The sequence below is a fragment of the Melospiza melodia genome, chromosome 5 (assembly GCF_035770615.1).
Source record: "Melospiza melodia melodia isolate bMelMel2 chromosome 5, bMelMel2.pri, whole genome shotgun sequence".
Classification (NCBI taxonomy): Eukaryota; Metazoa; Chordata; class Aves; order Passeriformes; family Passerellidae; genus Melospiza; species Melospiza melodia.
The window spans coordinates 24,569,954-24,583,474 of NC_086198.1; the positions used below are offsets into that span (position 1 = coordinate 24,569,954).

A 13,521-nucleotide genomic window follows, 5' to 3' on the forward strand; every position below is an offset into this window, starting at 1 on the left:
GTGGAAGAGGTTAGAGCATGCTTCTGAGACCCCTGAGTGCTTAGGAAAAGTTACGTCTGTGTTCTCAGAAGACAACATTAATCAGGTTCTTAAAAAAAAAATAAATAAAAACCAAAACATGCCAAAAATCTGGGAGGTGGCTTCATTCAGCACATGCTAAACAGATATCAGAGTTTCTTACTTTGAATTCATAAGATAATCTCATCACAGTAAATGAAAAAGCCAAGCAAACAACAGTGTGAGTTTCCCTTTTAGTGAAGACAAGAAAAAATGTTCTATGCTGCTTTGAGCGAGCCAGAAAGATTATTCTGAATTTCAGCACAGTATTTTAAAGTCCATTGCCTTTCCAATCTCTTGGTGTTCAGAGAACCACACAACAGAAGCACTACAACAATGAGATGCCCACAGCATTTCAAACATAAGGCCCTTGCAGTAATACCCAGACAGTAGGTAACATACTGTGTTAAATTTTAAATACAGGTAGTCTAGATGAAACGGGTTTATCTCCACATTGGAAAAGATACCACAGACAGATACAGATCTAAGTCATAGATCTGTAGCAAGATCACAACCCATCTAATCTACTCTAATCCACCAGGATGTTTCAGGGATTTTGGGGATGTGGGGGGATGTTTTAATTTTCTTACACTAATAGGCATGCAAGCCAGGACTCCACAGACAATTTTAAAACTAAAATTGTGCATATCAAGAGAAGCAGAAAACTAAACATAAATGAACAGGAATGATGTTATCCATTGTCATATTTTTAATACCTTCCACACTTGAAAAGGCACAGACCTCAAGTTTGTGTTGTGATAAAGCCTTACAATTGTGTTTTCTTTCTTTACATAAAAACAAAATTATTTTTATTCTCCAAGGACTCAGTCATTAAGAAATAACCACCCTGCCTGGTATTGCAAGGCAAATGTTACTGCACACTCTGATTTTCATCTAATGCAAGATACCAACATACAATGTAATTAAGTAAGCAAAATTTCTCTAGAAGAACGCATTACCACGCTTTTGAAGATGCCTTCTGTGCCACACAGAGGTAAAATAGTCACTGGAAAATACTGAAATATAGGAGATGAGCTGAGCATATACAAATCACCTTCTTTATAAAAATCAACTACTTGCAAGAATGAAAGGAATATCTAAACAAAAAGAATCATCTAATTAAACCTGTTTAAAAGTCAGTTTCTTGGCATATAAAGGCCCATTCCCTCTATATATGTCATTGCCAAAAGTCTTGGGAAAAAAATGTAGGCTAATGAACAAGAGCAGCAGCTTAGCCTCAGGCCAGTTTCTACTTTTGGAAACACCTATGAAAGCCCAGATGAAAGAGAAAGGAGGGTGTATATGCATATCCATGAGAAGGAATCTGGCCTGGTGTTAAAATTGCACTTGTAAAAGATCATGTTATTGGAATAACTCACTGTTTGGACACATCAGGCATTATCATCTGTTCTTTTTTCCTTGTATCCACTGTGGTCTCTAGAGGGGTGAGTACTACAGCAGCACATGACACTATTGACTGATAAGAGTCTTCCCGGCACACTGCAAAGATAAAAAGTATCAGTGTTAAACAGTAAACTCAGTTTGCACTTGAAAGGAAAAGAAAAAAGAAATCTATTCATACTGTGATAAACACAAATGCAAATAATTAATCAGGTTTTAATCAGGTTTCCCTGTGATCACATGCAACGAAAATGCCCTTATTTTTCATGTTTCCTAATGTGCTTGCTTAGCACATTTTTTGCCATTGACTGATCGTTCACTAAGTTTTACCTAGCACAAGATCTGCTCTAGCTCATTGGTGTGTCTGAGTCCTAAAAACACATTTCATAAATTACATCAGAGTTTGATTCACTTCTTAGTTCTTTTTCAACACAGACTGAAATTAAGGCTGAAAATAATGTGTGGTTTCCAAACAAACCTCTCACCTTCAAAATTTTCAGACTTTGTAAGAAAATAGATTTAAGAAAACCTAATTAGTGATTTATTTTTCGCCTTTAACTGTTATGACTCACTTTACTCCAAAAAGGACAAATCTAAACTGTCTAGAAGTGATATCTGATACACTGGCTCATGCTTTCTTTTAATAAAATTTATATTTGTATTACTGTGCTGAATGTTACAACTTAGACAGTATTTAAAGCTAGAAGAATGATGACACACTTGAGCTGAGCATTTGGCTCAATTAGAACCAATAAATGAATATCAAAAAGTTTCTGATCTCTGAACAATTATATATATTACATATATAATACATATACGTACATTATACTAGTAATTCACCTTTTAGCAATGACCACTCCTACTCATTTGGAAGCTATAGATTTCCTTTACAGCCAAGGCATGAAATAAATGAAAGCTGGAATTAAGAGCTGGTTTCATTGAACAAAGGATGACAGCTTCTTATCTTACATTTGTTACTTTAATGTATTATATACAAGCAAGAGGAAAGGTGGAGGCCTATGTTTAAACAGAAAGACACACAGTATTTCATAACATACTGAACTCTTTCATGAAGAGTGAACACATGCCCACAGAGCCAATAACACAGCCTGCAAATCCAGAATGACTGTGGCAAATTCTGAGCTATTCAAAACCAGAAAAAACACATTTCACAAGTACATACATTTATGCAAGATTGGTACAGCTGGGAACACTGAACTGTGACATTGATTTATTATTATTCTGTTCTCCACAATCACGTGCCTCCTTACTGCCCACGGACAACACACCTTTGGTATAGCCTATGCTCCCCTTACAAAAGAAGCAAAACTGGAGTAAAACTTCACCCATCTTGACCTGACTACATCAAGAACAGCTAACTGTGCCATTTTACTCCGAGGGCATGAACTACTTTCAGCCCAAACTCAGCACACCCCAACAGGACACACTGGTGCTCCACAAACACCCTGAAACACTAAGAGGAACAGGTCAGGTCAGGGCTGGGTATTTCTATGAAGGTCCTTTTTGCTTCCTCAGCAGTTCTGAGCCCTTCAGCAAGCAGTAGAATTGGCTGGAGCACAGGCAGCTCTGTCAGGAACGAAGCCTCTTGGGGAGTGCTTGTAATTGTGTTTAATTTATCTGATGCTGTCCAGCATTGTTTATGTTTTAGTGTTAATGTGCACACTGTGCTAAGTGACTAAGCCACCCAAGATGCCCAGTATCTTACCTTACCTTCCTTTTTTCTTTGGAACCAGCATTACTCAATAATTTGTCACTATCACAGACACACATCTTCAAAAGATATACACAGTCATACACAAAGAGAACTTGCTATATTGACTGCAGGCATGCAAGCACGATTTCTGTTATAGCTTGATGCACAACAGATTAAGATGAAATTCATGCAAAATACATTGAACTAAAGAGACAGCATAAGAAAAAAATCGAATTTTTGGTGATTTTACATCCTACTATATTATGTATGACCAGCAGACCATCCACTAGCATAATTGTGCTTGGTAGCCACCAAGTAATTTACAAAGCAGTACTTTCTCATTACAATCAGCAACTGATTGTGTACAAAAAAACATTTACACCTCTTTGTATCTTTATTTACAGTCAAAGAATTGCCAAAAAATAAGCTTGTCATAGTGCACCAGTGATATTCAGCACCTGAGTTTCAAACAAAAGCACTGATAAAACAGAGCATAAAGGATGAAGCAAATAGACATTTTTCTTCAGAAGACCTGTATTACTGCTAGAGTATCAAGTTATTACTTTAGAACTCGTAAAAGGTCTGGTGACAAGCATCGCAGGGGAGGGTTTGCTTAGATCAGAGCAGTTACAAAAAAAGAGAAAAGAGGGAATCATGAGTAACAAAGAAGACACTGCAAGTATCCCACTCTTCACAGAAATTTCATGAATGAATAAAACTGTGAAATCGCTTTTGTTTAATAATTAATGCTATACATGAGTTGTATAATCTCCTAATTTACTGCTGAAGACAAACCCTGTGGTCACCCAGTGATTGCAGCTCATGGAATGTATTATCCCCCCATCCTAGACAGCAATACTCTTTGGTCTCACTTCTGAAAATCACTACAATTCCTCCTTTTTATCTCAGTTCTCTGTGCACAGTCATAAGTCATTATGGGACAGTATAATTAACTAAAATGTCAAGAAGTAGTGAAGGCACAGCAGCAAGTAATTTTCACCTACTGGAGTGTATGCTCTTACTATCTCTTCATAACTTGCATTATGGGAACGTGCTTGAATGTGGACTCTCAACTTTAACACTGACAGAGATGGACAATTTTACTTAACACTTTTTACATTTTACGTTTCAAACTCAACTCTAAAGCGTAGCTTAATTTCAACAACTTTATTTTTTAATCTACAAGTGGCTTATGTTACCCCAAAAAAGACCATTAATGATGTCTACACACTGCACTCTTTATGAACTGAAATCTGTTCAATCCCCAAAATATCACAAACACAAATATCACAAATCAAACAAATCACACAAACAAAATATCACAAATCAGAAAAACAATTACTCTAAGGTATCGCTCCTTTTAATCATAAATCCTCTCACATGTCAAATTTGTTCCTTAACATCCAGCAAGAATTTAAAAATTTAGCCTTCCCATATGAATTGATAAGGAAAGCAGAATTTTCAGTCATCTGAGTTAGTGTTTGGCAAAGCCATCAATGTAATCAGCTGTCTCAGCCTACTATATTATTCCTGATGCAGAACGGTGGAAAAAACTGTACAAGTTATCAACAAGGGGAAAACAGCCAACTTTGATTACCTGTAGCAGTCTCTTTAAGAAACTAACATTTAGTATCTAAGAATGTTTTATACACCGAGTATCTTCAGGAAAAAAAAGGCAATTTGCATGCAACTGAGATGGTATTTTTCAGTCCTTTATTCGCAACTCAACCATTACACGAACAAGCTAATAATTGTAGTGAAATAACACAACCAGAGGAATATCTATGTGTTATCATAATAGAAACATTTTTCTTAGTGAAACAAAAGACACTACCTACAAATTACAAGTCATGCAAAGGAGTGCTCAACAGAAAGGGAAAACAAACAGTCCTAACTCCACAGACTACTATTATAAAAGATCTGTACTACTTCTGAAGCCGCATGGTTTCTCCCCACATCCTTTGGTTTAATGATGCATGCAGCTTGTTTTCTTCCATCGCCAAGTGTTTTAAAAGTACCCCATCTATTTATCACTAGGAGTGCTGGCTTGGATTTACCCTAGCTGGTTTAGGCAGTCCCAGAACATCATTCACTATCAAAACAGATTTTTACATCTGGAAAGGAAAAACATTAGGTTTTTTTTTTCCTTTGCTGTTTCTTTCAGGAACAATGAGAATGACTAATTAAACATTTTTTCTTCCAATTTGAACGAACTAGTGAAAAAATTTTAATTCCCTAAATAGTAGGACAGTAGGCAGCCTTCAACAGCTACCAAATAGAATATGTTTCTCCAGACAATAAAAAGATTTTTAAGCTCAAGGGATGTCATTTACATAATCTATTTCAAACACTTAATTGTACACACTTCCCCCCCTCTTTTTTTTTTTAATTGAGGAGCAAGAAAATCTGGTCATCACAGCTTGCTATCAAAAAAAGTCTCCCTTGACACAAGATGCAAGATGAAATTAGCAGCAAGTACTACCTGCTTAGAGAAAACAGAAGGGAAATGTTCATATGCAGTGTGCAGTGAAGCATAAGGGAATCATGACACAGGGACACAAAAACAGTGAAGTATTTCTGGATTTCAGAAATCTGGGCACTTATCCTGACAATCCAAAGTATTTACATTTATGCCTATGAAATTGAAAATTATCAGCTCTCATCATTCAAGAGACAGAACAAATCTGGAAACAGATGCTGTTTTATACCAAAAATCCTGCTTTGGTAAAAAACTAGGCAAGCAGCCAGGAGCATGGACGGTACTAAATGCTTTACCCTAAAAGATCAGTCAGCTGCCACTGCAGGAGATGGAGGACTAGAGCACAGGAGCAACATCTGGATGCCAAGTATCCTATCCCACATCCCTTTTACTACCAAAGGCCAGACATTATGTTTAGTAACTCTGGAACACCAACTCTCATTGCAGGCACTGAGAACATTTTGGCACATGATTTCCTAAAATACCTCTCTGCCATGAAAAGGCTCAGGAGATGAGTCACCCTCTAAGGTACTCTGAACAAAAAACAAGAGCTGTAAAATATGTAACCCCTATACAGGTTCCTCAGACAAAGGAAATTGAAGACAAAGAACTGTTACACTTAAAGCAGAGCTTTTGCTAAAACAAACAAGCTAACTAAACCCAAACCACAAACACACCAACCAACCAAAAAGGAAGAATGGATACACTGTAAATTCCTTCAGTATATGAGAACAAGTGAAGAGCTGAGGAAAGAAAAAAAAACATTTACAACATGCAACTGAAGTTATTTTGCCAGGAAAGGTGCTGACATTAGAAATAGCATGTAAGAGAAGATCTTGAAATCCAGTCTATTAATTCTGGTACGTCCAGGAAGAACTGTGACTAACCACCATGTTAATCCATTCCTCATTGCACAGATATGGCCCCTGATAGACCTAGGTCACTTAGAGGGCCCAAAAAAAAAACAGTATTCTGATTTGTCTCTCCATCAACCCCAAACATATCTGCATGAAACACTTCAGCAAAACCAAGTGTATGAATTCAGTTTTATACCCTCTTTCTCAGCCCCAGAAACACAATAAAGTCCTTTACTACTTTGTTATTAAACCCTAAAGCCCAAGGAGACTTTCAGTCTCTTTAAAAGAGCACAAAAGGTCAAGGCACTTTATGTGAAAGCTATTTTTGCCCATCTACTTATATTAGAAAAAGCTCAATATTAAAAATAATAATAAAAAAAACTTATTTTCCTGCTGCTTGATCCTAGATTTGATGATGGTCTTTGGAGAAAAAAGGAAACTAAATGAATCTCTATTTTTATTAGTTCAACAGTTTTTCTAGAGCCCCTTGTTCCCTAGAAACAGCTACATTTCACAATATTGGCCAAGTGAATACTTGCGAGAATGAGTGTATATGCTCACAGTCCCCAAAGGGTTTGCTGTAATAATTTTGCAATAAAACCACAGGCCTTGTTCTTAAACACAACATAGTCACAATCAGAATTTTTGTAATAGCAACAATTACAGGCCCATTATAGGCAAATGAATTACTTTCTATCAGGTTCTTATGGTTCATGGCTCTTTTACACAAAGGCTGCACACACATATCTGCTTTGTGCTACACACAAGCATGAAGGGTACAAAATGCAGCATTAAGCAGGAGTCGGGGAATTCCTCTTACACACCAGCAGTTCTGCAGTGATGATCTGCACCCTTGGATTATGTGCACCCTTGGTCCTAAGTTTGTTTGTTGTCACAAGCCACATTGTGGTAACACAGTAAGGACCACAAGTAAAATTTGGGTCGGGTGACTTTTACCCCACGCATAAGAAATTAAACTGTAATTTTTCAATGCTCATGCATGATGGAATGATGAATGAAAGGGTATGCCCTCATCACCTGAGGACCAACCCTACAGACATGGTAAGTGATGGAAACACCAACTCCCAAAATAATCACATGGGTAACGACAAAACTGATGTTCCACATCTTGCATATTTTCTGTTAACTCCACTGTATTGAGAGAAGGACTGCAGTTGGGCTTCTCCTAGGCTTCTCCTACGCCACAGGGTAGCACCTCAAGTCCTGATAGTCTTCTCAAGCAGCCTCCCACAGCTTACAGTGACTGGCAGACTTTCTTCTACAAAGTGGTTGTGCCTGTATTTACCATTCCCTCAGGGATTTTATGGATTTGTTCGATTACTTATGCTGTTGTGTGAACTTGTAGTATCCACAATGTCCTGTAGACTTCCAAATATGAATATAGCTTATGTGAACAATTACTCCTATCAGTCCACTTTAAAGTTGCCACCACTTGTTTCATCTGACTCCCCCACTTTTAGTCATGGAGAAGATAATGCACAAATTCCCCCTTCCCCTTCCACTCTTTATTTCACAGACTTCTTTTGGATGCTTAGACATCCATTTCTTTTACAGGCTGCATTATCTGCATGTGCTCCTGTTTAAAATCTGTTCCACAGCTCTGATTACCCTGCTGACCTCTCCACAACCAACCATTCCTTGTTGAAGTTCCTGCAATGGTGGATAACTGTAGCAATGCCAGGAGAAACTGTAACTGCATTTCCAGAAAATTAAGTGGGTTAGTTTTTCAGCTGTAACTACTGCACACCTAAAACATTCTAAGTACATCTATTTGTGCTTGAGGCTGCTTCTGAGATACTTTCTTATTCACAGTGAACTACTTAAAGCAAATATTGTTCCAAGCAGCCTACACAGGAATTGAAAAATCAGCCTTTAAAAATAAAGGCATATTCTGTATCCAGTAGGTAGATATCACTTCTCAATGTCAAAAGCATTGGTTAAGTGTTAATAATAGAACTTTTAAAATGACTACTAACTTTCATTAGCTTTTGGCAGCACTATCAGTCAGGATGATGTCACAGGCCTGTATTTTTAGCCCTCTAGTCTATGACTTGTTTTGTGACACAAGTATGAATAAGAACTGTGTGCATAAATACACAACTGTGTGAGGGAAAGGTTATAATGAAGGACTAATGATGTGAATCCCACCAATCATATCTAATTCTGCCAAATTCCAGGAAGCCTCATAATTAAACAGTATGAATATCTATTAGAATAAAAAGTGGAGGATTAGTCCTTTGATCTAGGATGCTGGTGCTGATCATTCTGTGGGCCAAACAAGTACATCTGTTAACTCCCAGAGTGTCTTTAAAGACAACTGGTTAAACTCATTAGATTAATTTACCACAGAATACAGCTGCAGGGCGGTTCATGGGGAAAACAAGGCTCACCCAGACCTCCCCTTCTGGTAGCCTCTGCCATTCTTGGCAAAGCTGTCTCACTGGGTAGTAAGAACAAAAATCACCTCAGCTCCTGGGTGATGGAAGGAAACAGAACAGCCCAAAACTCCAGTTTTCCAGTAAGAATGGAAAAGGTAGAAGTGAAAGCACCGGTTTCAGGTGTAAGCATAAAGCCATGCCCTGGTAATAGCCATAAGGTATCAGGAAGTGGGAAACCTTTGTCCCTCTTCCTACAGGGCATGGAGGAAATCCCAACAGGGATGCCACCAGCTGCAAGAGCTGTCTGCCTCAAAACTCTCTTTTCAGCCAAGAGAAGAATAATAGTTTTAGTTCTGCTTTTGATCACATTTGGGTTTCTATTTATGTTATGTGATGCCTTCAAGAAAAGGAGAGAAAAAGGAGTGACTGTAACACTGGCATCTTAAAAGAAGGAATATAAAAAGGCCTGCAGGGCATTTTTGTAGGCATAATACAATCCCCTGAAGGAATGACTACTCTAACAACAATATCCTCAACTGTCACTCACTGCAAGTAAAACTGTCAAAACTCAATAGCAAGTGTTTTCAGGAGCACAGTCTCCTGGCTGCAACTATTATTCTTAGCCTGGCTGAAATAAAGACTGACAGGCAAGCAAGATTAATTTATTGTGTTTTGTATTGAATGCCTGTAGTCACAAGAAATTTACTTCAGCAATTAATACAGACAAACCTTCAAACATACAGTTTCCCAAGAGAAATTATAAAATAAAATCATAATGTCAGGTTTCCTTGCAGATTCTAAATGCTCACCAGGAAAATTACACGAGGTATTTTTGTTTTGCAGGAGAATGAGACTATTTGGTTTTCTGTTATAGCTGTGCTGGCAGTCACTAGCAGAAGCACCAGCTACAGCTGCCAGTAGAGCTGTACAACTCTGCAGAATGACAGCCTTTGTCAGCCCAGTGACAAGCAACTCAGTGATCAGTCTCTGCTACAGCACATTGGTCATAGCCCTTCCAGACTCACTCCTGCCTTCACAGAAGTCATTCACATAACTGAATATTAGAAATTTACACCAGACATTGAAAAAAATTCTTCTCTAAGAAAGAAGATCTCACTCTTTGCTCAGGGAAGATATTTTCCACATTTATTATAAAATGCAAGCCATTTATTTTATACCTTTGCTCTCTTTAAGATGATACACTCATATAGGAAAGCAAATTCAGCCCAAGTGTCTCTGCAGTCATTTAACAATCCTGAAAACCAGCATGCACAAGCAAGCAGCTGGCTACTGCTCCAGCTGACTGCTCCCATGTAACCACAAAGCAGGGGAGAAATGAGCAAAGTGGGTAGGTAATCCCAATAATCCCACAAACCTATCACCCAGAGTCTTACCACTCAGTACTCCCACAGCAAAGGGACAGGCCAACAGGAGCACCTAATGACAGAGCTCTGAACCAAGAGAGGAAATGGAGAGGCTTTAAGGAAGAGCAGGTTAAACAATGGGATAAGACAGAACACACAACACCTTCCTCCTGTGGGCCCCTATGGTAGGCACCCACTAAAGCTGGGTGTGAAGGAAAAACACTTGGGTGTTCAAAGGGCTGCCAAGTGAAGGCTCTTCACAGATGTGTTGTGACAGCAAGCAGAAGATGGGCTCCAGAAGATCAGTCCAGCAATTTCCTAGGCTGTTCTCACAGCCTTTCATGCAGTACCAGGGAAATCATGTTCACAAGTTGGCTATGTGACAAGACAGGTTTAGAGGCAGTTGTGAAATGATACAAAGCCTCCCATGCCACAAAGAAAACTGATAAAGAGAATACTATTTGATGTACCTGCAGTTTCAAAAGTCTGCCCATTTGCACAGCTTGCATATTTTGATATGCTTTGTACTCACTGCATATGATTTACTACATTTCAAGGCCAAACAAAACTACTGGGATCATCTCATCTGACATGTGACACAAGCACATCCTGTGGTTCCTCAAAAAGTTCAATATTATAGCCCTGATGTAAAACTTTGAAGAGTTCAGGTCACTGCTATGCCAGGTTTCTAAGTGATCTGAGGAATTCTTCCAATTAATGGTCAAAATAACAGCATAATTTTTCCAATTGATTTTCAGAAGTACAGACTTCTAGCCATACATCCATGCTGCAGATAAAGCATATGCCAAGTAATATATATGCATCTTTCTGAAAAGCAATAAAACAATTGATCACTATGTTGATGACTGTTCACACTTTCTCTAGAAGTCTCAACTATTCTAAAAAAAACCCAAATTCAATAGGGCTTGAAGTTCAACCAAGTTCTGAAAGCAATATATTTTACCTTAAAGACAAATAAATTGAAATATGAATAGATTGTACTGGGCAAAAATGGTCGAGATGAAAGTGACAGGAATGTGAGACAAGCTCAGCAATCTTGAAGAGCCATTACACCTGATGATTAACAAACACTGCTTAAATGGAGCCCAACGCAGGATTACAGCCCCAAGAAATAATGCAGACTATCACTATGCCTCTGAAGTGCAGTTTTGGTTCAGAGTAAACCATCAACTCAGTGTGCTGACACTGCAAAAATGTCCAACACAGGCACAGGAATATATACAAACATGGAATTGGTGACTTTGAAGTCACTGAAGTCAAGGACAACTTGGTTACCATTCTAACTTCTCAGAAAGATGACTGAAAGATAAACTACACTCTATGTGATCCTGTATGGGTGAAAATTCCAGACCGCCCCAAACAAGCAGAATTCAAACCAGAGCATTAAAAGAAATTAAATTATTGGGGGAAAAAAACCCACACACTAAACAAAATTGGTAACTGTCTGTCTACAGACATATTTAAATTAGGATTAAAACTAAGATGTGCTATGCAGCTTTAAAATACATACTTGACAAACAAACAACTTGGCAAAGTATAATCATCTTGCTGTTTGGGAGGTTGGACTTGATGAACTGAGGTCTCCATCTGTTAGAGCCACAAATACTGGTTGTTCCAAGTCACACTTCAAGGGTGTGACACAGATGCTCCAGCTGTACCAACCCTTAAGCCAGTGTTTTTAATTATACAAGCAGTCATGGCAAGCAAAATAGCATTAGTCTATATAGAAGCATTTTGGAGGCTGTTTTCTTTAAGAAAGCTACCTAAGCCATTTTCTCCTAGCCCTAATTTTCAAATCTGATATTGATATTCACACTGCAGCCCCACAGAACTCAATGGAGAGAAAGAAGAACCACATAACAAAAAATGAGATATAAAACTACATGGGGTTAATTGCTTCAAAAAATATTTTCCTCTGCATAGGTAATTACATGCAGATGTCTGTTAACACTGGCACCCATATGAAAGTGTCTGAAAAACTTGAGAGAGGACTACCACAGGACAACAAGGCATCATTCATACAGACTAATGCTGCAAACAGAATAACTAGAACTCAGTTGTGTTCCACCCAGGCCTGTATTACACTTGTTCTAACATCATTAAACATCAAAAAAAAATTACCAAAGAAGAATAATTCAAATTCCTAACATGAATCAAATAAAATTTTAACTTGCTAGGAAATTCAGTTGCTGCTCTCTGTGTTGTGGGTGAAGTTCTCCACAGAAGCAAGTCATACAAAACTTAGAAGCAAAGCAACAGCTAAAGCCAAGCCATTACAAATTCATCAGCTTCTGTTTGGATTCTACCAGTGATACCAAATGCAAAGCAAAGAATGAACAAACAAGTCCATTTTCTCTTAGTGACAAACAACAACTTGGAGACTAGATAATAAGAAAATAAACATTTGCATATTATCCCTCTTTGATTTAAACACCTTTCCTCTGGTTTTGGCTCTGAAAAGGAAATAGTGCCATTTAGTGGTCAGGTAGATTTGCTGCACTTTTTAAACTGAATGCAGTAGCTCACACTGACAATATTAGCACAGGAATTGCAAATGCTGAGAGGTGACACAATCACTTTTACTGTTTTCTTTTTTACTTGAGGAAATACTGTAAATGTTTTTTGAGAAGTGTGATGTTTTATTCCAAGCATGATTTACAACCTGCACTAAATGTTTTAGCCTTTTCCCTCTCAACAGAAAAGAACTACATGCTGTTCCTCCTGCTCTCCACCAGGTGATAAACTAGGCTCTAAATGTTATGATTACAGAAAAGGATACTGGGAAATTCTGTAGGAGCTGGCAGGAAAGTTAACTCAAAACCTGTTCCACAGAAAGAGTCATTATGTTCCAAACCAGCGAAACATGTATAGAAAAGAGGAGTAAAATCTACGTTATTGATTTTCAGTGATTAACACTCCAGTTGAAGATAAAAATTAAATTCCCAGATTCACCTGGAGCTTTCTCTGGAATCAGCAGCTTCAGAATTTCTGAACCCAAGGTGAACTGGTTAAATAGAAGCAAAAAGATGAAAGCTCAATTCTCAAACAGCACCATTTGTCAAAGCAGATGAAGAGTGTTCATGAATATGGAAGACTGGTTGGGCATCTGTGAATCCAGCAAAATCTGGCCTAATGACTATTTAAATAGAGACAACACATTCACAGCCCCACGCTCTGCTTTCCCTTGAGAAATCTTCCATCTTTACTACAGATGTCATGCCAGAGGCAT

At 38.0% G+C, this 13,521-nt stretch overlaps 1 protein-coding gene across 2 annotated transcripts in view; it reads right to left on the minus strand.

Moving 5' to 3' along the window:
- CCSER1 (coiled-coil serine rich protein 1) overlaps positions 1 to 13,521 on the minus strand; it is a 607,381-nt gene that overhangs the window by 450,163 nt on the left and 143,697 nt on the right. For both annotated transcript variants that reach the window (XM_063156613.1, XM_063156615.1), the window contains exon 5: positions 1,437 to 1,557. In XM_063156613.1, the coding sequence (XP_063012683.1) occupies positions 1,437 to 1,557 (121 nt within the window). The remainder of the gene's footprint in view (positions 1 to 1,436; positions 1,558 to 13,521) is intronic.